Source organism: Anomaloglossus baeobatrachus, chromosome 6, assembly GCF_048569485.1.
Source record: "Anomaloglossus baeobatrachus isolate aAnoBae1 chromosome 6, aAnoBae1.hap1, whole genome shotgun sequence".
Classification (NCBI taxonomy): domain Eukaryota; kingdom Metazoa; phylum Chordata; class Amphibia; order Anura; family Aromobatidae; genus Anomaloglossus; species Anomaloglossus baeobatrachus.
Window position 1 is genome coordinate 118,611,661 of NC_134358.1, and position 27,079 is coordinate 118,638,739.

At 42.5% G+C, this 27,079-nt stretch overlaps 1 protein-coding gene across 2 annotated transcripts in view; it reads right to left on the reverse strand.

Annotated features, from left to right (window-relative positions):
• The window catches only part of SLCO5A1 (solute carrier organic anion transporter family member 5A1), a 167,658-nt gene that overhangs the window by 30,282 nt on the left and 110,297 nt on the right, over positions 1 to 27,079 (reverse strand). For both annotated transcript variants that reach the window (XM_075353201.1, XM_075353200.1), the window contains 2 exons: positions 24,359 to 24,582; positions 21,398 to 21,562 (listed from right to left, as the gene is read on the reverse strand). In XM_075353201.1, coding sequence (XP_075209316.1) covers positions 21,398 to 21,562; positions 24,359 to 24,582 — 389 coding nt within the window. The remainder of the gene's footprint in view (positions 1 to 21,397; positions 21,563 to 24,358; positions 24,583 to 27,079) is intronic.

A 27,079-nucleotide genomic window follows, 5' to 3' on the forward strand; every position in this document is an offset into this window, starting at 1 on the left:
GGTAAGTTCGTGTGACGGGTGCTAGCGATATTGTGTGTCATGGGCAGCGATTTGCCCATGATGCACAAACGACAGGGGCGGGTGCTTTCACGAGCGACATTGCTAGCGATGTCGCTGCGTGTAACACAGCCTTTAGAGTAATATTTTACTTTTTAGACATCTTGTCCTGTTTGCATGTATATACCTGTTCATTTCTAGTCACTTTACTGTGTCAATTTTAACCAAATGCTTCCATGGATAACATCCAAGTATTTTTAAGGATGTATTTCTATTCTAAGTGCATGCCCATGCCCAAATACTGTTCTAAAATTGAAGTTGTTCAGCAAAGTCAATGGAGATTGCAGACAGAGTGGGAGCCAAATGTTTTAAAATGTTTGCACATGGTGTGAAGGCCTCCAAGTGTACCATACCAATCAAGAAATTTGTAGTAGGCACTGGAGAGTAATGTCTCTGAGCAAAAACAATCAAAAGGCAGGAAGACGTGGCAGTAAATAAAGGTTAAATTTCTGTACAAGGTCTAACAATCCTGAGGACCAGGAACTAATCATGCAACTGGCCTACTGATTGAGGCTCTGTTCACATGTGTTAGGCTAGGTTCACACACTGCGTTTTTTTGATGCTGCGTTTTTGTGCGTTTTTTGCGGCAAAAACCGCACAAAAACGCACCCGCATCAAAAAAACGCAGCAAAAAACGCACGCGTTTTGCCGCGATTTGGTGCGTTGTTTTGCTGCGTTTTTGCTCACTTCGTCTTTATGCGTTTTTTATCAGTGAACAAAAAAAAAGGTCTGATGTCATTTCCTTCTTCAATGTGTTCTTCATTCTCCACAAGTGTTTGCAGAAGAGCAGACAGCTGCAGAACTACAAGGCTCAGCATACTCCATCCAATAGTGTATGCAGGAGAGCAGACAGCAGCTGCAGAACTACAAGGCTCAGCAAGCTCCATCCAGGACTGTATGCTTGAGGGAGAGTCAGGGGGAGCAGACCTACAAGGCTCAGCATCCTCCATCCAGTAGTGTATGCAGGAGAGCAGACAGCAGCTGTCGAACTACAAGGCTCAGCATCCTCCTTCCAGGACTGTATGCAGGATTTCTTTGCCCCCCCCCCAAACAAAAAAAATGACGTGGGCTTCGCCATATTTTTGTATGCTAGCCGGGTACAGCAGGCAGGTACGGGCTGCCCCCAACCCCCAGCTGCCTATTTGTACCCGGCTGGGAACCAAAAATATAGGGAAGCCCTTTTTTTCTTAATTATTTCATGAATTTCATGAAATAATTTTAAAAAAAAAATGACGTGAGCTTCGCCCAATTTTTGAGTCCAGCCGGGTACAACTAGGCAGCTGGGGATTGGAATCCACAGTGCAGGGTGCCTATGCTTTCTGGGCACCCCCGCTGTGAATTGCAGTCCCGCAGCCACCCCAGAAAATGGCGCTTTCATAGAAGCGCCATCTTCTGGCGCTGTATCCAACTCTTCCAGCTGCCCTGATGCCGGGTGGCTCGCTGGGTAATAATGGGGTTAGGGCTAGCTGTATATTATCAGCTGGCCCTAAGCCCGAAATTCATGGTGTCACGCCAATATTAGACATGGCCACCATGAATTTCTAGTAAAGATAAAAAAAAAACACAACACACAGAAAAATATTTTTATTAGAAATAAAACACAACACAATTAGTGACTCCATCTTTATTGAAATAAAGAACCTCCCCTCCGCAGTAATCCTGGGTCAAGGGTCCCACGTCGTCCAATCCGGATCCAATATCATCTGATCGGTTTGCTAGAAGGCAAAGCGATCAGATGATGTGTCAGGTTCTAGGGGCTGAATCACATCACACATCAGCTGATTGTATAAAAGCCGATTATACAATCAGCAGATGCATCGGTGCAAAAGAAAAAAAAAAGAAAAAATACTCCCTTATGTGCTGATTACCGGCAGCTCCTGGAGCGATGGGGCGGGAGTCTGATCCCGTCCGATCGCTGCAGCAGCTGCCGGTAATCAGGGATGAAGTCTCCTGACGCATTCGCTGATAACCGGCTGGGCGCCGGCGTCAGCCCGAGACTTACGATCAGCTGATGCGTCAGGTGACTGCATCAGATGATCCATCGCCAGGTCCTGCATCCTGCAGGCATACGTACCCGGGGAAACTGCACACACCGGCGGGCATGGCACCGGGAGGCTGTAGACAGGTGAGTATAACTTTTTTTTTTTTCTACTGTTCACTTTTGTTTTCGCAGCCGCTTCCACCTCCCGCCCGTACATGACACCGCACGGCAGCTGACATGCACAGGACCGGAGGTGGAAGCGGCGGTGACGGGAGGATTCACGCTTCTGTGTTTACTGACAGAAGGAATCCTCTTCCTGTACACGTCACTTTACTACCCACCTCCTGCGTTTATAGCTGCGTTTTTGGTCTTAGAAACGCACCAAAACGCAGCTATTTGCGTTTCTCATTGCGTCTTTCAACATCCCATTGCACTCAATGGATGAAAAGCGCAGTGAAAAACGCGGGAATAATTGACATGCTGCGTTTTTGTGGCACCACAAAAACGCAGCTGAAAAAAAACGCTGTGTGCAGACACACAGCATCCGAAAACTGCGCAAAAACGCCGCGAAAAACGCACTGTGTGAACTTACCCTTAGAGACTACAGATATAGCAGTTCATATACTACCAGACAAGAAAGAGACCATGATTAGTGATGGGCGAACCCAAACTGTAAAGTTCCTGGTCTGTAACAGACACCTGGTGTCCATGCATTGACCCTGAACACGGGCTTCAAGGAAGTCATGTTACTTTTTGGGTTAGACAACCGAGTAAAGGACTAGGGAGCTGCAAAAGCAAGCAAAACGTGGATTAAAGCAGGACAATTATACTTACAGTTTCCGGGCGGCTGTCACACTTTTTCCAGGTCCACTCATTAAACATTATGAATATTCCCTGCTTCCCGTGCCCACCCTCTGTGACAGTGTCTATGATTGGCTGCAGTCAGACTGCGCCCCCACCCTCTGTCGGCAATGTTGATTTTGACGTGAAGTGTAAAAATAAATAAAATTATTGGAAAAAATGATGTGCAGGCCCCTATATTTTGATACACAGCACAGATAAAGCAGACAGCTAGAAGCTGCAGCCCCCAGCCGTGTGCTTTATCTTGGCTGTGTATCAAAATACGACGGTTTTTTAATTATTTAAATAAATTATAATAAAAAAAGATGTGGGGGGTCCAACCTAATCTTGATGCCCAAACAAGAAGAAGCAGACAGCTGGGGGCTGATATTCTCAGGCTAAGAGGCTAATAGTTATTGGGCCTTTCCCGACCTAAAATAGCAGCCAGCAGCTGCCCCAGAATTGGCGTATCCATTAGATGTGCCAATCCTGGCACTAATATAAAATATTAATGACAGCTGTGATTTGTCAAAAAATCACAGCTGCCACAAAGCCCTGGATGAGTAATACGTAGTTGTCTATGAGACCCGCTCATTGCTAATTGTGTACATAAAAATAAACACAGAAACAAAACTTTTATTTAAAAAAAAAAAACACAACACAAAACACACTTTTTCTCCAATTTCTTAACCCCCAAAACGCCCCTGCAGGTCCGACGTAATCCGCACCACAACATTCCACGACAATCACGGCTCTGTTACATCCTGAGGCCACAGTGCACAGTAACATTAGAAAATGTGACCAATCACTGCATCCTGCAGGACATTGATGGAGCTGCAGCTGTGAGTGTGCTGATATCAGTGAGTTCACCTGTGGTTACAGCTGTCAGTTCCCATGGTACCCCACCTGTGACCTTAGGTAAACTCACCTCAATTGAACTCAATGCCGGTTTAGACTATATGCGCACATTGAGTATTTGGTTGCAGAGATTTCTGTACCAAATCTACATCTCCTGGCAGAAAAACATGTAAAAACACATCACCTAAGATCACAGTAGGGGTACCGTGAGAACTGACAGCTGTAACCTTATATGAACTCACTGACATCACCGCTCTCACAGCTGCGGCTCAGTCAGGGTGTCCTGCAGACTGCAGTGATAGGTCAAATTTTCTAATATGACTGCACACTGCAACCTCAGGATTTAGCAGAGTCGGGATCATTGCAGAACGTCATGGTGTGGATTACGTCGGAACTGCAGGGGTGTTTTCGGGGTTAAAAATTGGAAAAAAAGGGTGTTTTTTTGTGGCAGCTCTCAGTTTTTGAAAAATCGCAGCTGTCATTAACCACTTATATTATCCCAATTGACAACGCACCAGGGCAATTGGGATTGAGCCGGGTAAGCGCCAGAATTGGCGCATCTAATGGATGTGCCAATTCTGGGGCGGCTGTAGGCTGCTATTTTTAGGCTGGGGAGGACACAATAACCACCAAGCCTTTTTTTAAATTATTTAAATAATTAAAAAAAAAATGCATGGGGTCACTCGTATTTTGATACCCAGAGAAGATAAAGCACACATCTGGGGGCTGCAGCCTCCAGCTGTCTGCTTTATCTGCGCTAGGTATCAAAATATGGGGGATGGCACTTCAATTTTTCCTATTTATTTTTACACTCTACTTCGGGGACCCAGAGAGCTAGTGTGAGGGCAACCAATCACAGATGGTGGCACAGAGGGTGATTAGGGCAAGCAGTGAATATTCATAAGGATTAATGACCAAACCTGGAAGCAGTGTTACAGCAACGGTGAAACTCGGAAAGTATGATTGTCCTGCCTTATTTCCCATTTTGCTTAATTTGCAGCCCCCTAGCCCTTACTAACACCATTTTATAGCTCTAAAGTTTGGGTCCCTATAGACTTATATAAGGTTTTGGCTCAAGTTTGGTCATGAACCGGATTTTTTTTTTTTTTTAATTTAAATTTGGCCTGACACAGGGAACCCGAACATCTTTAACCATGATGCAAAAAACTTACACGCAAAGGGAATCAGCATAAATCAGACACTAGCAGTGTTATATACAGCCATATATGTTTTGCTTTGAGACGCTGGAGTGACTCAGGGAAAGTATAGTTAGAGAAGCTGCCAAGGAACTTGAATGACTAGTTGGAGGCTGTACCTGGAAGTTTCTCCTTGTCCACACCCCTAGACTGACATGTTTTTCTCTATATAAACAAATAGGGAAAGATCTGTCAGTCATGGGGAGTATATGGCTGCAATAATGCAGCCAGTACTTAATTAATGCTAACTGTAGTTCGGATGTCATTGAACTTGTATAGTTAGGTGCTGAGTTACACCTTTCTGCATCGGGATATCATTGTCATTTTGAGAAATTCAACATCTGTATATTGCTGATTCCAGTAGATTCGAAGGTTATAACAATTATTCACCTAAAAATAGCAGAAAACATGGCAGTGCCTAGCAGACCCTACTCTAAGGCAACAGGGACCATGATGGCATTGCATCATGGGCTCAACAAAAATTAGCAATTTTTTTTTTACATTCCTGTGCTGTACTCCTTGTACTCTTACCTGTGTGCTTGATGGTATAAGTTAGTGGTATTAAGGGCCTATATGTGGAATTCTATGCTCCAACATGTCTGATTACACTAGTCAACAGCAAAATTGGTTCAGACATGAAAACAGTTGGACTTAACTAATTTTGGGGTGCTGAAAACAAAAATGATGCTTAAATTTTGAAATTGGCTATAGTTTTTATGATACAGGGATGCGTCAATATTTCTCACAGCCTTTGATACAACGCTAGGCAAGGAATACATCATCAGCCTTACGTCATCAGTTTTGCACCATCCAACTGACTAATGGATTGCTTCATCAATATTGCATCATCTCCAAATGACTAATGAATTGAGTCATCAGTATTTCATCATCTCTAAATGACGAATAGTAGATGCCAAAGAAAGATGATGCAATCCTATTAAACTTGCATCACACAACTTTATAAAAGGTGCATGTTCTCCCTCTATCAGTCACACAGCATTTTCAGCGGTCGACTGATATCATCATTCAGTTATTCAGTGATGCCTCGAACTTGCATTAATAAAGCAGATAATTTCTGCTATATCTGTGGTGAGGCGACTTTTAAGTCACAAAAGCAAAACTTGACTCATGTGGTTAAGAAAGCCTACAACCTGTATTTTGGTTGCAAATAAGGAGATCAGGACAAGCATCAGGATCAGTGCCTCTGTGGTGACTTAAAGGTGGTTGCCCTCGTGCTTGGTCTCCAGGTTGGTTACACAAAGTACTGTTGTTTCCTATGTGAATTGGACAGTCGGACAAGACAAGAACACTACAAGAAAAGAGACTGGCGCCTCAGAAATGCACTGCAGCCGGGGACTAAAAATGTTCTTCATCCAGCACTTGTCGAACCAAAAAAAATTCTGTTACCTCCATTGCATATCAAGTTGGTTCTCATGAAGAACTTCGTAAAGGCAACGGACAAAAATACAGAAGCATTCAAGTATCTCATTTGTAAATTTCCAAGGTTGAGTAAAGCAAAGATAAAGGAAGGAGTCATCATTGGTCCTCAGATTCGTGTGCTTGTGCAAGATGGGGAGTTTCACCGTTTACTGCGTGGCAAGGAAAAGGCTGCATGGGTAGCATTCCAGTTAGTGGTAACAAATTTCCTTGGAAACACCAAGTCAGACAACTATAAAGAGCTTGTGGAAAATCTTCTTCAGGTATATCATAATCTTGGCTGCAACATGTCATTTAAGATTCATCTCTTGCATTCGCATCTAGACTTCTTTGCACCAAACTACGGAGCAGTGAGTGACGAGCAATTTCACCAGGAAATTGCAACTATGGAAAAAAGATACCAGGCTAATTGGAACCCTTCGATGCTTGCAGACTACTGTTAGACAATCACCAGAGATATAATTCAATGCTTGAATACAAGATAAAAGTAAAAAGGAGCCGAGTATCCAGTGACTAAGGACATATTTTGTACTGTGCAATAACGTATATTAATAGTTAAAATTATAATTGATCAAAGTGCTTAGACATGTGAATTAATTAACTATAGTAGATTTAAATACACTTGAGTTTCCCCTGAATACATCTAATACAATTTGTTTGACAATACATGTGCAGTTTTATATTTCTAGAAGTAATAACTACATGTTATAATTATTTATTAATTTATGTAGCTTCAAGAGGAACCTCAAGACCCATCTCTTCCAACAAGCCTACAACCTACAATAACCCTCAGTCCAGTACACCACTGTGCAACCCATTCCCTGTAGACTGTGAGCCCTTGCGGGCAGGGTCCTCTCCTCCTCCTATACCAGTCTGTTTTGTACTGTTAATGATTCTTGTACGTATACCCTCTTTCACTTGTAAAGCGCCATGGAATAAATGGCGCTATAATAATAAATAAATAATAATAATAATGTAACAGTAAAATGCAAACTCTTCAAGTTCATAGAAGCTAGAGCCAAATAACAGTTTTCCTTGTCATATTTGAATTCAGCACATCAAAATCATTAAGAAATGGCTAATTTGATTTCTGAACCAGACAACTTTTGAAATTTTGTTGTCTAGTGTTATCCACCATATTCGGAACTTTCAAGCAGAACTTGAAAACCCATCTTTTCAAGAATGCTTACAGCCTGCAATGACCCTGCTGCCACCTTGCCACCCCTGAAGCTGCTGAAACCCCCCAATTTATTGTCTCTTTCCCCATTATCCGGTAGACACGCAATGGCAGAGCCCTCTCTTTTCTTTTTACTAATCTGCCCTTGTTAGTTTTTCTACAAGAATTTATAGCCTGCACTTTCATGATGTCACATTACACTGCATTACAAATCAACCCTGGAAGTATCAAAAAGAAGCATCTAAACCTTGCCACAGACTTTTTTCTCAGAAGGATCCTCCAATGAAATCTTTATGGTCACTCAGTTAGCAGAGCGCCAAAAATTGTACAACTACGTGAGCAAGTCCAGCATCCAAATTCATGTCACTGAAAGGGTTCATTTAATTTAAAAGGGATTTGGATGCCCTTCTTGAAAGAAAGAATATTAAGATCTATCTGCCGTGGCGTGCCTGAGATGGGTCAGTGCCCAGGAATTTATCAGAATTTTCGTCTTGTATCCTCTTCAAGAAAACAAACTTCTACTTAAGGGAGTTATTTGGCCTTTATCAGGATATAAAATAACACTGAACTAGAAAGACTTGCGTCCACATGAGAATGTTTGTTGCAGACTCTCCAGAATGGAAAATGAGCAGAAAGCAATGTTCATACATCGGATTTTTGCAGCTTTTTTATGCAAATTAAAAGCTGCTTTTTACAGTACCAGCAAAAGCGATGAGCTTTCAGAAAGAAAATTGTTTCCATTCTCTTGATTTTCAGCGTTTTTTCACCCATGGAAAGCAATGAGAAAGTGCAAAAACACTACAAAAAATGAAACTATGCATTTTTGTCTTGTTTTGGGTGACTAAAGTGAAGTTTATTAAACACAGACTGTAGACAAATAACACATATAATCCGTTGCAGAAAAAAAAAATCAAAAACAAAAGGAAAAACGCACCATAAAACAGCAACACGTGCTTTTTCTAAACAGCTTCTTTAACAGCCAAGAGACCAGGTTTTGCCTGCTGGAAAAAAAACGCTGCAAAAATACTACATGTGAACATTGTCTAAAAGAAACGGTTTTGCCACACATTGCATCCTATGCAGAGCAAAGGGAGGAATTTTGAAAATCCACAACATAAAATGACATCCTGAAGACTTCAAATACGCGGTGTAGGTCTCTTCATTGTGCTTGGATGAGGTTTCTTAAACAGTCATGCAATTTGTTAGGACTGTAAGGATATGTACATGTTTGCTTTTTGCAGCGGGAAAAATCAGCCAAAAATAACAGAAAAAAATACTGCTTAAAGGGGTGGTTCACTACTCTGCAATAGTGCCCACTTCCCTGTAAAACTGATAGGGACGGCTTTTTCTAAATACCTTGTTCAGCCAATTCAGCCTCTGAGTGGCACTATGAAGTGACCCCCCCCGGGCTTCATGACCTCTGAAAACCAATGATGTCACATCAACTTGCAGTTGACCTGACATCACCGAGGCGGCTCCAGTCTTCCTAAGTGACTGGGCTGTGGGTGGCGTTTCACTGCTCATCACAGCTTAGCGTCACAGCTTATTATTTCTCTGCTCCCTCCTCCTTCACTCCAGAGAGCCACAGGCAGGAGCGATGCTGGGCTGTGACGAGCGGTGAAACTTCGTCCACAGCCCAGTCACTCAAGGAGACTTGAGCCACCTCGGTGATGTCAGGTCAACTGGAAGTTCAGAGATCACGAAGCCCAGGGGAGTCACTTCATGGGGATGAGCGGTTCGCAATAGCACCGCTCACAGACAGAATTGGCTGAACAAGGTATTTAGAAAAAGTCTTCCCTATCAGTTTTTGGCCTCTTTCACACATCAGTGATTTTGGTACGTAGCAGAATCACAGACATACGCAGACCCATTAAAAATCACAGCACATGGAGGGACATATGTTGCGTCTGTGTTTTGCACTGACATGTAAAACAGGCCTTACAGAGATGTGGCCACAATTGCAGAGCAGTGAACCACATATGCACTTTTTTTAGTACCTTTTTGATGCATTTTTACTTATGTTTTCTTCTATTTATTTGAATGGATGATAAAGCTTGCAAAAATGCTGTCGTTTTTTTAAAAAAAATGCTTGTAAAATTCAATTTTGCAAGGAAAAAAATAAGCCGCATGTGCATGAGATTTCAGATTCACTTTGCTGGTACTGTAAAATGCTGAAGTTTATTCTTTGTAAACAAGTCCAGGATTTTCCACTGCCTATTACTGAGTTATGTAAAAAATGTATAAAGTTGCTCTATTTTTACTTATCTTATACCTAATTCCTAAACAGCAATGGTGAACATGGAATTTTTTACGCTCAGTGAAGCTCGCTGTACTTTATGTGACATTGTGATGGTTTTCTATCTGAAGTTGTGATGTACATGAATTATATATAGAATTATGTATCCATCTATCTCAGTTATACGTGAAGGCTCCTTTCAGATGGCAGGGTTTTGGCTTATAAATACTGATGTAAAATACCGAGGCTGAAGACAAATCAAAATGCCTTAATCTCAAGCTAAATCTGTTATCACTCAAACGGGAAGATCTGCACGTGATCATGCCTCATACCATTGCTATGCCGTCTGGTCGCGAACACAAATTCTGTTACTAGCGGGCTCCAGACATACTGGATGTATAAATAGGACACCCACTATATACCGCGGACACGATAATACATTTGGATTACGCACGGACATATTTCTCAAGGACAAAGCCTCACATCTCAGGACACATTGCCGGCCAGTCCGGCTTTTGATAATATTCTGCAGTAACACAGGAAAGTCACCTTCTGCTAAAAATACTCCGTTCTTAACCTGTTTCTACATCGGATCCCCTATGCGTCATCCCCCGGCAGAATATCTACTTTCTAGAAATGCTTCTGTTTATTTATAGCCGTGATATGAAATCCACTAAAAGCTTTCATTGTGCTTTAGTCATTTAATGCATTGCATTAAGGGGCTTACAGTCTTCCCTGGCACAGAAACCGCAATGTAAAATAAGGATCATTGATTTACCATGAATCACTGAGAAGTGCAAAACAATGCATCTATTGTTATAATAGGGGACACGTAACCAGTGATATTATTCAATTATTCACACGTCTCGTGCAGTTTTTGCCCTTTTCTAGGTGTAAAATAGTCATGTTTTGGACATTTGAGTAGGTAAAGTATTTGTCTGCCTCTCAACATCCTATGAAATATTTAAGTGCTTTATCACATCTGTCAGATACAACTAGACATGCCGCATGGTTACTGACACTTCCAGCTATTTACCTTAATGTAATCTCAAGTCAAGTGAAACAGTCGAGCAAATGCAATATAGGCACCCAGTTATTACACGCCGCCACTGGAGACACATAAAGTGCAATTTGCTGCACCGCTCAACCTACAAAAATGTGTTAATTGACCTGCAATATAGAAAATAATAGCATTGTATTGTCTTGTCATGGAAAAGGACGACCTGTCTATTTATCCTTTCATCTCCTCTTCTGGGGATACATCAGCAATTTACATATTATTACTGCAGGATATAGGCAGTTCACTGTAATATTCAAGAAACTTATATCATTCTCGTGCACCGACAGCTTAATATAGAAAGAACAGTCCTATATATCCTCATGATTGCGACTGCTCTAGATACAGATTTTCCAATTATATTATTTTGATATATAACTTTTTATTCTGCCTCAGATATCGATCTAACATATTAGCTTTATATATATTCCCATCTTAGTCATTTATAGCACATTCACAGAACAAGCCATAAAGGTCTTATAGATGTGAGTCTCACATCTGGGGCACCAGCACCTGTCTTCAGAGAGCTGGTCCCTGCCGCCAGTCGCACATGTGCTGTGAATGGTCGCACATTTTTATTTTATTTATTTTATTCACTTATATTACGCCATTAATTCCACTGCAAGTAGCGTGTCATGCGGTGGCAGTCGTGGGTGCGGTGATGTTCTCTCACATCTCAGCACGCCACAGGAAAGATGCAGTGGTCCTGGCTGGGTGTGTGGACTTGTATTGCGAGAGTGATTTGCCCATGCAGGCTACATGAAGCCACCTCTTTAAGTTAACATCTGGTCCTGACCAGCCAAAGCCATATATACAGAGCATAGTGGCCACATTGATGTAAAGCTGAAACAGAAGGATTTTACTATTTACCTTCTGTTGTCAATTCTGCCTGTGAGTGGTGCTATCGCTGTCCACTCACTTTCCATCACGTAACCCGAGCTGCAGTGACCTATCATGTCCGGTGATGTCACATCAACTTCTGGAATTGGAAGTTGACCCAGGCTCCCTGAGTGACTGAGGGTTTCACCGCACATCACAGTCCTGCAACGCTCATGCTTTGCAGTGCTCTGTGGTGTAGGGGAGAGTATGCGAGATGATGGGCTCTGACACGTGGTGAAACTCCGCCCACAGCCCAGTCACTCACTGAGACTGGGTCCTGCCTCAGTGATGTTGGGTCAACTTCCAATTCCAGAAGTTGATGTGAGATCACCGGACAGAGGTCACTGCAGCCGGGGGTCACGTGATGGGGATGTGCGGCTCACAATAGCGCCGCTCACAGGTAGACTTGATAATAGAAGGTATATAGAAAATGCCTTCTGTTTCAGCTTTGCATCGATGTGGCCACCATGCTTTGTAGTGGACCACCTCTTTAAGCACAGAAGGAGACCTCCAGTTCTTAAAAGCTGTCTTTTACTTAAATGTAACGTGAAAAACACAGTACACACAGAATAGCGGGTACACATCTTCTTAGATGTTTCTTGCTCAATACGAAGCATCACCACCATAGTCCCTACATTTCTTCCAACCTATTTGATCCTGTCCTCATTAGTCCCAATTGTTTCATCACCACCCAGCTCTAAATCACAGTGCTGTCCACGAGAGTCATTTCGACCCTTTCTGCAACTCTGTGTCCAGTTTTCCTTGCCAAGTAGATAGTTGCCACTATGGCCGAGCCCTAGCTCCACGCTAATGACACTTTCAGAACATCCGCCCGGGGTCCCTTTTCGTCTCACGTACTGTGTCACTTGGCCCTTCACCTTCTGTAGTCATAGACTGTCTGGGGTCTCGATGCTGAACGTCCTGCATGAGGCACTGACTAACCCAATTGCTAGTTCTCCTGCTCACCATGCTGACCCTATTTTGTTGCATACTTTGTGTACGTTTCACCTTCTTTTTTACGCTATTCCTGGCTCCATTCTCTTTTAGCTGTAGGGACACCCATGTCATGTCATCTTGCTGAACACTCAGAATCACATGTGCTTTAGCTACAAACTAATCCCTGTGTGAAATTCTATAAAGAAACCTTTTTCTTTCCCTGCAAGCTAATCACTCAACTATGGGCTAGTTCCATTATTATTAGGTCTGCCCCTACAGCCTGTTGCTGGGCAGACTTGATCTTTTACCTACATTTCTATACACATACATTATAATGCCTCTCCATTATCCCATTATACAAACACTGCTATGCCTTACATTATATAGGAACATTTAACATTACATTATCAACACTGCTACATCTTACACATTATACATTCCTGCCTTATATTACTAACACTTATTGTTATACACCTGAAGACCCACCATTTCCGACAAGCCTACCACCTGCCGTAACCCTCAGTCCGATACAGCGTCGCACAATCAGCTCTACCCTAACCTACTGTATCCTCACCTATCCCTTGTAGACTGAGCCCTCGCGGGCAGGGACCTCTATCCTCCTGTACCTGTCTGTGCCTTGTATTGTTTATGAATATTGTACTTGTCCCTACTATGTATACCCCTTTCACATGTAAAGCGCCATGGAATTGATGGCGCTATAATAAATAATAATAATAATACATTACACAGCATTCACGAATTGGTGTCTTCAGGGAGGAAACATAACCATAGGTCTACCTCCTTACAAGCGATTTACAGATGTCATCATCACTGTCCCTAATGGGGGACTCACAATCTAAATTCCCTATCAGTATGTCTTTGGAGTGTGGGAGGAAACCAGAGACCACGGGGGAAACCCACACAATCATGGACATAGACAACGCTCCCTATTCACTTCCAAGATTTGCATCTATCAGGCATACATAGTATAGCATACATAGCATCTCTAGTGGACAGGTCATGAAGCTCTAAGATGGGAATAACCCTTTAACGTCTTTCCTATGTAATTCATTTAGACTTGGACCTTAAATGGAACCTGACAGCAGCTTTCCCTCTATATACTAATTATACAGCTGCATTCGTCCTCTAAATTGATTTCTCGCAACCCCAATCTTCTTCCTATGTGTCACTGTCCTCATGTTACTGTGCAGACCCGAAATCAGACCGAGCGTTTGCCTCTGTGTTGTTAGAGGTAACATATGGTTAGGGACCCATACACACAAGTAGGTTTTAACCGCATATAGAGGTAACATTTGGATAGGGACCCAGTAAATAAGATTACCGTGAAGTGGTTATTGGGCAGTAATGAATTGATCAATACATTAGCTAAATATTTCTTTTTTTCAAATAATTCTCAGCAGTTATGCAATGTCACATTTTTCATTTTTTTTCAATTTTTCATATGGCTAATTGTGTTTTTAATTTCTTTATGTATTATAGAGCAGTTATGCTTATTCATAGTTCTCTGAATTTGGTGTGCAGCTTTCACTTTATAAAGAACAATAGCATTTACAGGAGCCTAGTCCAGTGGCAACGTCGCTAAGGTCATGGCCACGATCCAAAGACTTGCAAACCTCATCCTACCTGCTCCCATTCCCGCGTTTCTGTTGATTAGTAGGCCAACCACGACATCAACATTGCGGCATGATGCACGTATAACGCTGGACCAGGATCCTGCAAAATCTTTTTGACTTTACCTTCCATTATAAACTACAAAGACTTTCTTCCTTTCTGTCAGTAGACCGTGCAGGCAGAAGACATTTGGCAATAATGTTGAGGATAGAGATCCGGTTTAATTAAAAAAAATACATGTCCCATTATTATTTCCAAGAAAATGTCAACATTTATTAAAGACATTTTGGTATTTAAAACTCATTAATGATTCAAAATTAGATTTGTTTGGCTAAAATAGTTGCTGTGCCATTTGTGACAGCAATGCTTAATATACAAACACAACGCCCTGGGAGATTACAGCCCGGCATTCTTCTGTGATTACTGCTTCAGAATGAAGTTGTCTGCGCTTGCATTTTTCACATTTGACAGAAGAGACCAGATGTATACAGCTATAGGGTAATCAAAGCACGGTAATCTGCTCACTGAGGGGACCCTGCAGGTTCTCACACCAGCTAACACTACGGTGCTAATCCTAAGTCATGAAGAAAACATTTCTTAGTAATATTTTTATATTCTCTAAGACCATTGAAAGGAATGGATAATCAGAAAATTACATTATTTAAATCAGGTTATTAGAATCCTATCTAAAATGTTGGCACTCAGCAGCACTTTATCTGCCTATCACTTTTACTTTTTAGCTTTGCTGTGTAGACTGGGGCAGAGTCAGCAGGGCATTAGTGACAGTACTATTGTACTGCTTAAGGCTTAAAGGTACCATCACACTAAGCGACGCTCCAGGGATCCCACCAGCGATCTGACCTGGCAGGGATCGCTGGAGCGTCGCTACATGGTCGCTGGTGATCTGTCAAACAGGCAGATCTCCACAGCGATCAGAGATCAGCCACCAGCGACCCATGTAACGACGCTGTGCTTCGTAACCATGGTACACATCGAGTTACTAAGCAAAGCGCTTTGCTTATAGTTACCCGTTGTGTACCTTGGCTACGAGTGCAGGGAGCAGGGAGCCAGCTTCTAGAAGCTGCGGACGCTGGTAACCAAGGTAAATATCGGGTAACCAAGCAAAGCCTTTGCTTGGTTGCCCGATGTGTACCTTGGTTACCAGCGTCCGCAGAAGTCGACTCCCTGCACATTCAGATTGTTGCTCTCTCGCTGTCAAACACAGCGATGTGTGCTTCACAGCGGGAGAGCAACGACCAAAAAAAATGGTCCAGGACATTCAGCAACGACCGGTGACCTCACAGCAGGGGCCAGGTCGTTGCTGGATGTCACAAACAGCAACATCGCTAGCAAGATCGCTGTTGTGTCACAAAAAACGTGACTCAGCAGCGATGTCACTAGCGATGTCGCTTAGTGAGACGTGGCCTTAAGCCTCCCATGGATATTGGACTAGCAATGCAGCGATAGCAACGAATTCAGCTGGCAGCCTAATATGTCTATGGAAGTCCCTCGCTCTTAGCCGGCAGATGATGTTGAGGGAGATAAAAGGTCCAGCATATGCATTTCCATTTTCATTTCAAACAGCTGATTCTTTTGTTCTCAAAGTTGTTCTCTAAGAGAAAAGCTGCTGCTAGACAGAGGTATACATAGAAATCATGGAGACACATAACAGTTCTAAGCGTCCCCCCCCCAAAAAAAATAAAATAAAAATTAGATTAAATAATATGTTGGGTCACAGAAGAGTGTATGTCACAACTTTGTGGCTCTTAAAAAGTAATTTCCTCCAACTAAAGCCCCTAGATTCTCCTTTAAATATACCTGTAAAGTAAGATGCCAACAAAAGTGCCCCCCAAAGCCAAAATGATACCCCCACAGAGAATTCCTCCACAGTGCCCACCACACAAAAAGTATGATGCTCCAACTGTGACCCCACAGAGCCCTCCATGTAATGGCCTCAACACAACCATTCACACACTATGATGACCCCAACACAACCCCAACACACAGTATGATGGCTCTCACTAGCCCTAGTATAATGGACCCACACAGCACTATAAACAGCACATAGGCCCGCACATAGCCCTGCAAACAGTACAATAGCCCCACAAAAAGCCCTCCAAATATTTGAGTGGCCCACACATGACCCTTCAAATAGTATAATGCCCCCACATAGGCCTCCAAATAGTATAATAGCCCCCACATAACCTTCCATATAAAAAAAAAAACAAAAATCTGCTAATAGACTCAGTATAATGGCCCTCACAAAGCCCTTCAAATAGTATAATGGAACCCATATTGCCTTCCATATAGTATAGTGCACCCTATATTGCCTTACTTATAGTATGATGCCCATGTAGTGTTCATGCGTGGACAGTCTTTGACCTTTTCTGGTGCCTGCGCATTACAGTACTTTGCTCTGCCCTCAGAAGGGGAAATCAAAGTGCGCATGCGCAGGACCACAATGGAGGCCTCTGTGTGAATGACAGAGGACATGACATGCACACGGGGCGGGGCAGGAGAACGGCGACCCCACAAGATGGAGGAGGCGCCGAATTGAGAAACGCGAAACCCATCGGACCGGACCACCCCCTAGGTGAGTATTATAAAGGTGTTTTTTTACCTTATACAGAGAAACCTGGGCTCTTATATGCAGTATTCTAGAATGCTGTATATAAGGGTTCACTGGTGGTGGCCGCAGTTCATAAGATAAAAACCTGGTGACAGGTTCCCTTAAAGCCTTCAAAAGTCTTCCAGATAGTCTTCAGGTGGGGAAAGGGAAACTATATACTGCTGGTGCCAATCTCTATAATATAGTTACATAATAAATATGGCTGAATGCGTTTATCAGGTTCAACCAAAGGAAGTGAAACCATGAGGATAAAAGTGAGCAGAGGGCTGAATATTTATAAATTTACTTCCAATAATCAATAGGAATGTAATAAAATACATAATGTATGAGCCACTCTGACCTAACCAAGAAAAGCTTCCGTCCTGATCCCAAGTGATGATCAGACTGGATCAACATTCATTTATACATTTATATCAATAATTAATCATCTAAAGCTTTCTTGAAGTCATCACTACTAGTCTCTAAGATGACTATTCCAATGAATCAGAACTTACCATACAAGCTTTGCAATAATTTTCAGTGACAAATACTGTATTTTCCGCATTATAAGATGCACTTTTCCTCCCAAAAATTTGGAAGGAAAATGAGGGGTGCATCTTAAAATCCGAATAAAGCTTACCAGGAGGTGAATTGGCGGGGGGCTTTCTTTGCGGCTCTGTGTGCGCTCGGCCAGGTGCCTGTCGGTGCATGCGGGCGGCCGGCAAGGTGCCTTTCGGTTCGTGCGGGCGGCCGGGTGCCTGTCGATGTCGGCGGCCAGCTGCCTCTCTGTGCAGGTGGGTGGGCAGCTTGCTGGCTGCCACTCTGTGCGGCCAGGCGGGCAGCCAGGTGGCTGTGCGGTGGGTGTCCCAGTCTGTCCGCAGTCCCAGCTTCAAATGATGGCGCCGGGAGTCAGAGCGTGCGCAGATGGAGCTCTGGGTTGAGAGCTTCATGTGCGCACGCGCCGCTCCGGGCACCATTTCTTTGAAGCCCGGACTGCGGACAGACTGGGATACTCGTCGCATCGGTCTGCTCCACCACACAATCACCGCAGCTTCCGCTGCCACCACTGACCCGCTGCTGCCACCACTGACCCACTGCCGCAACTGCCACCACTGACCCACCGCTGCTGCCGCCATTGACTGACCCGCCACTACTGCTGCCACCACTGACCCACCGCTGCTACTACCATCTCTGACTCGCTGCTGCCACTGCCATCACTGACTCGCTGCTGCCACCACTGACCCACCGCCGCTTCCACCACTGACCCGCCGCTACTGCTGCCATTGCCTGACCCACCACTGCTGCTGCCACCACTGACCCACCGCTGCTACTGCCATCACTGACTCGCCGCTGCCACTGCCATCACTGACCCGCCGCTGCCACCACTGACTCACCGCCGCTGCCAGCACAGCCTCTGCCTTCTGTGACCTCACTCCACCACCGCTGCCTCCCCCACTCCGTTAAGACAACACTGGAGTATAAGACGGACCCCATTTTTTTTTTTTACCTTTTTTTAACTCTAAATTTGGGGTACGTCTTATAATCCGGTGTGTCTTAAAAAATGAAAAATACGGTATATACAGTATATATATCACCATAGTGAATACACCCCTCACATTTTTGTAAATATGTTATTATGTCTTTTCATGGGATAACACTGAAGATATCAAGAGCAAAAAAGAGCTCCTATGTGTGAGCCTGAAACCAAAAACTTGGCACAGACTCTGAGTGTAAAATGCTCACCTGGGTGAGTTGTGCTTGTCAGGCACAACTCTGATGAGAGCTTGGGGACCTGAGTGTAGTGGACTGATGTACAGACATTGTGAACCCCAGCTTGATAATAATGGGATCCAAAGAAAAAAGTGCCGATGAAAGGCGGGCACTGCGACAACTCACTTGGTAAAACTTGGTAAAAAGATTTTACCTTTTCACGAGTGAGTTGTGACAGCGTCCGTCTTTCATTGGAATTTTTCATTTCTTTGGAAAACTGATGATCTGACACTTTGATACAAAGTAAAGTAGTCAGTGTACAGATTGAATAACAGTGTAAATTTGGTGTGCCCTCTAAATAACTCAAGACACAGCCATTAATGTCACATCTGCTGGCAACAAAAGTGAGTATATCCCTAAATGAAAATGGCCAAATTGTGCACAAAGTGTCAATATTTTATGTGGCAACCATCATTTTCAACAACTGCCTTAACTCCCTTTGGCATGGAGTTCACTAGAACTTCACAGGAGCCGCTGGAATCCTCCATGACGACATCACGGTGGATGTTGGAGACCTTGTGCTCCTCCACCCTTCATTTGCGGATACCCCACAAATGCTCAATAGGGTTTAGCACCGTTACCCTTAGTTTCTTTAGCAAGACAGTGTTTGTCTTCGAGGTATGTTTGGGTTTGTTATGTTGGAATACTGCCCTGTTGCCAAGTTTTCATGCAGAGGGGATCATACTCTGCTCCAGTAGGTCACAGTACATGCTAGCATTCATGGTTCCCTCAATAAGCTGTAGCTCCCCAGGGCTAACAGCACTCATGCAGCCCCAAATCATGACACTCCCATCACCATGCTTGACTGTAGGCAAGGCACAATTGTCCTTGTACTCCTCACCTGGTTGCGGCCACACACTTGTCACGATCTGAACCAAATAAGTATATATTATCTCATCAGACCACAGGACATGGTTCCAGTAATCCATGTCCTTAGTCTGCTTGATTTCAGAAAACTGTTTGAGGGTTTTCATGTGCATTATCTTTAGAAAAGGCTTCCTTCTGAGCCGACAACCATTCAGACCAATTTGATGCAGTATGCAGCATACGTTCTGAGGACTGACAGGCTGACCTCTCACCCCTTTAACCCCTGCAGCAATGCTGGCAGCACTCATACGTCTATTTTGAAAAGCTAACCTCTGGATATGACACTGAGCATGTGCACTCATCTTTGGTCAACTATGAGGAGGTCTGTTTTGAGTGCAACCTGTCTTGTTAAACTGCTGTATGGTCTTTGCCAGATTTAGGATGTTGGCAATCTTCTTATAGGCCATCTTCATGTGGAGCAACAACTCTTTGTTTCAGATCCTCAGAGAATTCTTTGCCATGTTGAACTTCCAGTGACCAATATGAGAGTATGTGAGCGATAACATCAAAGGTAACACACCCGCTCCCGATTCATACCTGAGAACATGTCACTAATGAGTCACATGACACCGGGGAGAGAAAATGACTGATTGGGCAAAATTTAACACGGTGTTTCAGAGTGATTGCTCCTGATCAGTGCAAAGTATGAGATCTGATCTTGCTGTATGAGAGGCTAAGACGGGGTCTAAGAGGAAAATGTTTTTACATGCGGACACGGACACAATATGCATATTTCTTAGAGGAGCATTGCAGCTATAAGTCTCCTAACTGGCATACCAGATTGGTGTGTCAGTCTCTGCAAGGAGAAAAATTTTCCCCTTAGACCCCTTCTTAGCTTCTCATACAGCCAGATCAGATCTGATACTTTGCACTGATGAGGGGCAACCACCCTGAAACACCATGTCTGCAAATTGAAATTATGATCTGGCATAAATGCTAAGTCATATGACAAGGCTCGTTAAAGGGTCACTTTTGACTTTTAAGGTTGGTACTAGTTCGTCTCCTTCCTCCCTGAAGAGACAATTTGCATATTTGCCAGGGGGGTATTGCAGCTATAAGTCTCCTCACTGGCATACCAGATTGGTGTGTCAGTCTCCGCAAGGAGAAACGTTTCCCCCTTAGACATCTTTAGTGTTGTCTCTTAAAAGATATAATAAAATATTTACAAAATGTTAGGGGTAATAAAGTACATATAGATCGATATATTTTAAGGTAATCTTTACTTATTAAACCCAAAATCCAATCTAGATTGAAAGACTGAACAGCAGTTCCCTTGAAATAATTAAAAATATATTCATATGGAATTCTGAAAAGTCCTCATTCTGTCCTTCTCTGTCAAGTTGATTTATTCTTGTTTTGAACTGCTGGATGAAGACCAATTTGGCTGACATCATAGCATTCACAAAGGATGCTATCCAATATTCCCACAGACCACGTTATAAGTCTGTCTATATATTGTTTGATATTGAAACGGATATAACTAAAAAATAGCTTAAGTGAAAATGTAAAGATTTTTATAAAATAAAATATTGTGCCATTTTCAGGTGACTTTCTTATATTTTGGAAAATGCTCTTTAAAGAGAAAAACCAGCATACATCCTATATTTTGGAAAATGCTCTTTAAAGAGAAAAGCCAGCATACATCGATGAGCTGAATAATCTAATATTTAGGAGTTAGTGAACAATACAGGAGTAGATGCAAAAGATATTTCATGGAGATGGCTTTAAGCAGTTAGAACTCTTAACAATTTACTTACCACTTTATTTACATTTTTTACGTCATTAAATAAATGATCCCTCAATCAATCATTTAATAAAAAGTCCATTTCCTATAGCAATTTACATGCACCATTCGCACGATCTTACCAGTGTAGATGCTGGCACTGGAAGCTGGGATGCCAAACTGAGACTCGATGAACTTGGGAATGAAGGTAATAAAAGCGGTGACAATGGCACTCTCAGCAGTGTATGACAAACTCACAAAAAGGAAAGTCATGTTGCTTAAAATTCTGACTGCTGCTCTTGGAAGGTCTAAAAATGACAAGAGATGAAGTTTATAAAAAATGAATGGAAAAATAAAAACAATATATGTAGGATCCCTGAAATGACCGGCATGTAATGGAGTTCCTGCAAGAGATTTGTCACCAACAAGTCATCAAGTCACACATTAGTAGAAATTCTTCATTGTTGAGAATACAATCAAAGCACAATTCATTAATGTCTGTGAATATAATTGAGTGATCACTAATACTTATCACAAACCGGAGTTACAGTATGATCCCTACATCCTCCATTACTATTACCAAAAACTACTATCTGAGAAAACTCAAGGCTACGAGTACTCTTGACCAAAGTCCAATAATAAATCTATCTACGATCAACTATTGGCAGAATATTAAATAGATAATAAAGGGGATTGCTCATGTTGAAAATGCCTTTATTTTGGAAGAGTTCCCCAATAATTATAGGCCCATAGAATGTATAATTACTGGAAGGAGGGTTCAATTTCTCTGGAGGACTGCCTTAGAAATATTTAAAGGGGTCATCCCATTTCAGCCAGTCTTCCCCATTGACTAAAATACCTTTTTAGAAGAGAGTGGTGGTCACACATGTGCGACATGGCCCCTTTTAATGTCAATGGAACTGCAGGAGAACAATATAGTGGAGGTCCCATAAGCAATGAATGAAGCAATGGATGATCCATTAGAATGAGCCATTCTAGAACCCAGTTTACAGGATCAGTGGGGGTCCCGGTGATGCGCAAGCTATCACTTACTCTGTGGATTGGTGATACAGCCCCTCTAAGAACTGCACTGTGTAATAATGGACTGCCTATTTGATGAATGGATATACCAATCCTCTAGAAGAATAGAACAAGATGCACTCCTTGCACCTCATCTCTTCTCTGGGTAGTAAATAAAGGTCCTAAAGAATAGGAGCCCCCCCCCCTCTTTTTGAGCTTAACATTTCGCATCGTGCCCCTTGATGAGTATTTAAACAGAAATTCAAATATAGGGATTGTTCGTAGAAAGCAAATAATATAACCCTCATCAATTTTACTTCAATCTATTAAAATCATCCAAAAACACACAATGAATAAATAGATAAATAAATACCTAAAGTGCACAGATAGAAAAGGAGGAGGGTTATAGAAAAAAACCCTACAAGTTAGTCTCCCTTCTGTCTACTACCTCACGTGGCAGTTGGCACCCTAATGATAGGCGATATGGTGCCCCCACTCTCCGAGGGCTATCCCTAAACTGCCCTATCTGGTCCCAACGGCAGGTATGAAAGGTGCTCATATCTAACAAATAAGGTGCAAGACGTGCTCATTAAAAATCAAACGGATAGCCAGTGAGGTATTTAACCGTTTAAGAGGTCGTATATGTGCCCCAACTACCCCACATTAGTTTTATTAGTGAGATCAGGACCGAGTGGGTTTTAAAGGTAGTGGTGGGAGACTGGTTATATATATATATAAGCACATATCCTACTGTAAACCTCCCTCCTACCCACTACCTCATGCAGGGGTCGGCATCCTAATAATGATATACAATATAATGTGGTGCCCCCACTCTATGAAGACTGTCCCTAAAATTGCCCTAATGCACCCTAGCAGCAGTTTATGTATAAGGTGCTTGTGCTTAAATAACAAAGTGCAGATAAGTGTTCATAACAATTAAAAGGGCAAATAACTTACTGATATATATATACATACACCTATTGCACCTTAGCAGCATCATAATCTATAAAGTGCTTGTGCTAATAAAGTGCATAAAAATGAGACAGTCAAAAAGTACTCATCACTCATGGAGCCATAGATACGATCCTCAGATTGCCTCAACGCGTTTCTCCCAAAGGGGTCATCAGGAGGCCAGATACACAAAGTGCCAGACAGATGTCATGATATTTAGATAGGAAGGGGGCCTGATACTTCTTTATAGATTATGATGCTGCTAAGGTGCAATAGGTGTATGTATATATATATATATATATATATATATATATATATACATATATATATATCTCAATAAGTTATTTGCCCTTTTAATTGTTATGAACACTTATATGCACTTTGTTATTTAAGCACGAGCACCTTATACATAAACTGCTGCTAGGGTGCATTAGGGCAATTTTAGGGACAGTCTTCGTGGAGTGCTGGCACCACATTATATCGTATATCATTAGGGTGCCGACCCCTGCATGAGGTAGTGGTTAGGAGGGAGGTTTACAGTAGGATATGTGCTTATATATATATATAACCAGTCTCCCACCACTGCCTTTAAAACCCACTCATTCCTGGCCTCACTATTAAAACTAATGTGGGGTAGTGGGGGCACATATACAACCTCTTAAACGGTTAAATACCTAACTGGCTATTTGTTTGATTTTTAATGAGCACGGCTTGCACCTTATATGTTAGATATGAGCACCTTTCATAGCTGCCGTTAGGACCAGATAGGGCACTTTAGGGATAGCCCTCGGAGAGTGGGGGCACCATATCACCTATCATTATGGTGCCAACCCCCACAATAGGTAGTGGACAGAAGGGAGGCTAACTTGTAGGGGTTTTTTTCTATAACCCTCCTCCCTTTCTATCTGTGCACTTTAGGTATTTATTTATTTATTTATTTATTTATTCATTCATTGTGTGCTTTGGGATGATTTTAATAGATTGAATTAAAATTGATGTTTTAAGAGTTATATTATTTGATTATTTAGACCGCTCAGGAGCAGAAATATCAAAGATTTTCATTAATCAAACCCAATGTGGATTTGGGAATATTATAAAACTTACACATATTGACATCACTGAAGTTACTTTACCTCTAAAATTTTTTCCAAACCCTATGGATGGGCCAACACCGGTATCTGCTTTCATTGTGTTGCTAGATTTCTCTTTCATCACATCATCACTAGAAACATCATAGGAGTTACTTTTCTTTTTCTTCTTTTTCTTCTTCTGTCGAGGGGGGAGTTTCTTTGGAAAGGTGAACATTGGAAAGATGACAAGTAACATGGCCATAGCACAGAGCAGAAACCCACTCCACCTGCAAGCAGAAGGTGCGATATGTATAAGGATACCCATGAATTTTAATCATTTATGAATTAGCAGCAGCAGCGCACTTCACTCAAATCCTCTTTACCATGTGCATGTATCTGTGGGGGGAGATGGAGGCTGAAGTGCTTTAGTAAGTCATTGGGTCCAACCTGTCAATTTTTTAAATAGTTTTGCCAAAACAGCAAATTAGCCCTTATCCGTAAGGGACTTGCTGATCCTTTGGGGTCCACCCCTGCTGAGAACCCAACAGCTATGAACTGTAAGAGCAGGGTTCTACAGAGCCCTATACTGAATGGAACGGCACTGCGTATGATTGATCTCTACTCCATTTATTGTCTATTTATGTCAAACATGTGAATGGAGTGGAGGTAGAGATTGTGCACTGCCACTCCATTCTAGGAGCTGTACAGGTCTCCATTCTCAAGATTTCACAGCCCCTTTCTTAGGAACCCATAGTAATCAGCAGATTATCCCCTATTCACAGGATAGCGGATAACTTTATATTTTGGGAATAATCCTTTTTTAGCCAATGCAACTTTTATCAACTATGTAAGTGGAGAGGAGTATACTAAGCAATTATTTATGTTCACATTGCCTTCCGCTCCCATGAAAAATTCCCCACCTCAATAGCTGAATTACATTACAACAGCTTTGGGCCCTTTCAGCTATTGTAATATGGTACACTATGGCAGCAGGCACCATAGGGCTCTCTGTCCTGCCCTGTACTGTACCTCAAGCAGGGCTTATTGGTTAACTCACCTTCCACATATATTAATATATTTTATCGCCTTTATTTTGGAAGTTGGATGGCATTTGCCTTAGGATTTGTGCCTCTGGACCTTTAAGACACTATGAACGCCTCTGGCAGATTGCCTTCCAAACTACGTAAGATTGTGTTGTTGAAACAATATTTTGTGACCTACTTTCAGCTTTGCCTAGGGCCACACTTTGCTTAAAACAAGTCCTGCTGAAAACCAAGCAAACATAACATCTTCATCCTTTCATAGTTTTCATCCTATAACATAAAATACATAAAACTCCCAAAACATTATTCATGATGTAGGTAACCCCGTATTGTCAAATGTTTTTGAAGTTTCGGTTTAGACTTCAAGATTGAAAATAAGTTACATTTAAGAAAGAATATTGACTACATGATAATTTGAATCTCAAAGGTCGTCTATCATTTAACTAAACTTTTAATTACATTTTTTTATTGGTCTGTTATCCCTCCCCGAATGTGCTGCAGATCGGTGGGTTTGGTTCCTGAGATCCTCACTAGTGATGGGCGAGCACTAAATTGCTTGAAATCTCAAGAAAGTCAGACGCTCGGACGAGCTCAACGCGAGTAACGAGCATTACGGAAAGTCAATAACTGGCCTCTTCAGGGCTCAACCCACTAACAGCCAGCCATAAAAAGAGCATTTCTGGCGGGAGGGATGGTGGGGACTGCAAATGGCTCTCCCTGGGGCGCCTGTACACATCATGCAGTGAAGAAAGCCTGTACGTTGTGGTCGTTGTTTCACGGACGAAATATCAGAGCACCAGTGATACCCGTCCAAGAACCACGAGTACCCGAACAGTCCAATGCTCGATCGAGTAATCATCAGTGCCGAGCACGCTCGCTCATCAGTTATCCTCATCAATCACAAAATTGACTGCTTACAAGCACTCACTTCAGCAAGTAGCAGCGCTCAGTTCCTGCATGATCGCTCCTATATGGTGCTGTATGATCCCATACATTTACTCTTGAGCCTTACACCGCTCTGGCTGGTAATCTGGTCTGCAGCACTTTTACGGGGGAATTAAAAAAAAAATGTAAAAGGATAGGTACCCTTTATAGTTTATGGTTCCTGGCAATTACTGCAGCTGCTGACTCAGTATAAGACTAAAAGTTAATACCGGCTTTTCTCCTTCCCCTGAAGAGATGCTGGCACTACATAAACTTAAGATGACAGGACCTGGAGGGGCCGGATGTAAGTAGCTGATATGTAATTTTTAGTTGCAGTAATTTAAGGTTCAGTAATTCTTATCTGTATAGCTCTTCACTTGCTACAGGATAATATAAATTGAATAAAGTTCTATTCAGCTGTTTCCTAATTTATATCAGTTTATGAGAAACAGGAATGGTCATTTTTAGGCCAGGGCCACACGGGGACTACTGCGATCCTCGCATGACACTCGGCTCACGCTGACAGCATGTGAGTGTCACTGGGACAGGTCCGATCGTGCGATCGAACCTCAGCTGCGGGGGCGGGCCGGCTCTGAGGAGGGGCGGGCCGGCTCTGAGAAGGGGAGGGTCGGCGCTGTGGAGGAGAGGGAGGGATTTATCTCTCTGTCTCCTCCGTTGCCGGCTATTGCCATTCTCGCTCTGCACTCGCAGTACACCGGTGTACTGCAAGTGCAGTGCGATTTTTCTCTCGCCCCATAGACTTGAATGGGTGCGAGAAAAACAAGATCCGTATACCGTCCCTTTTTTATGGATACAT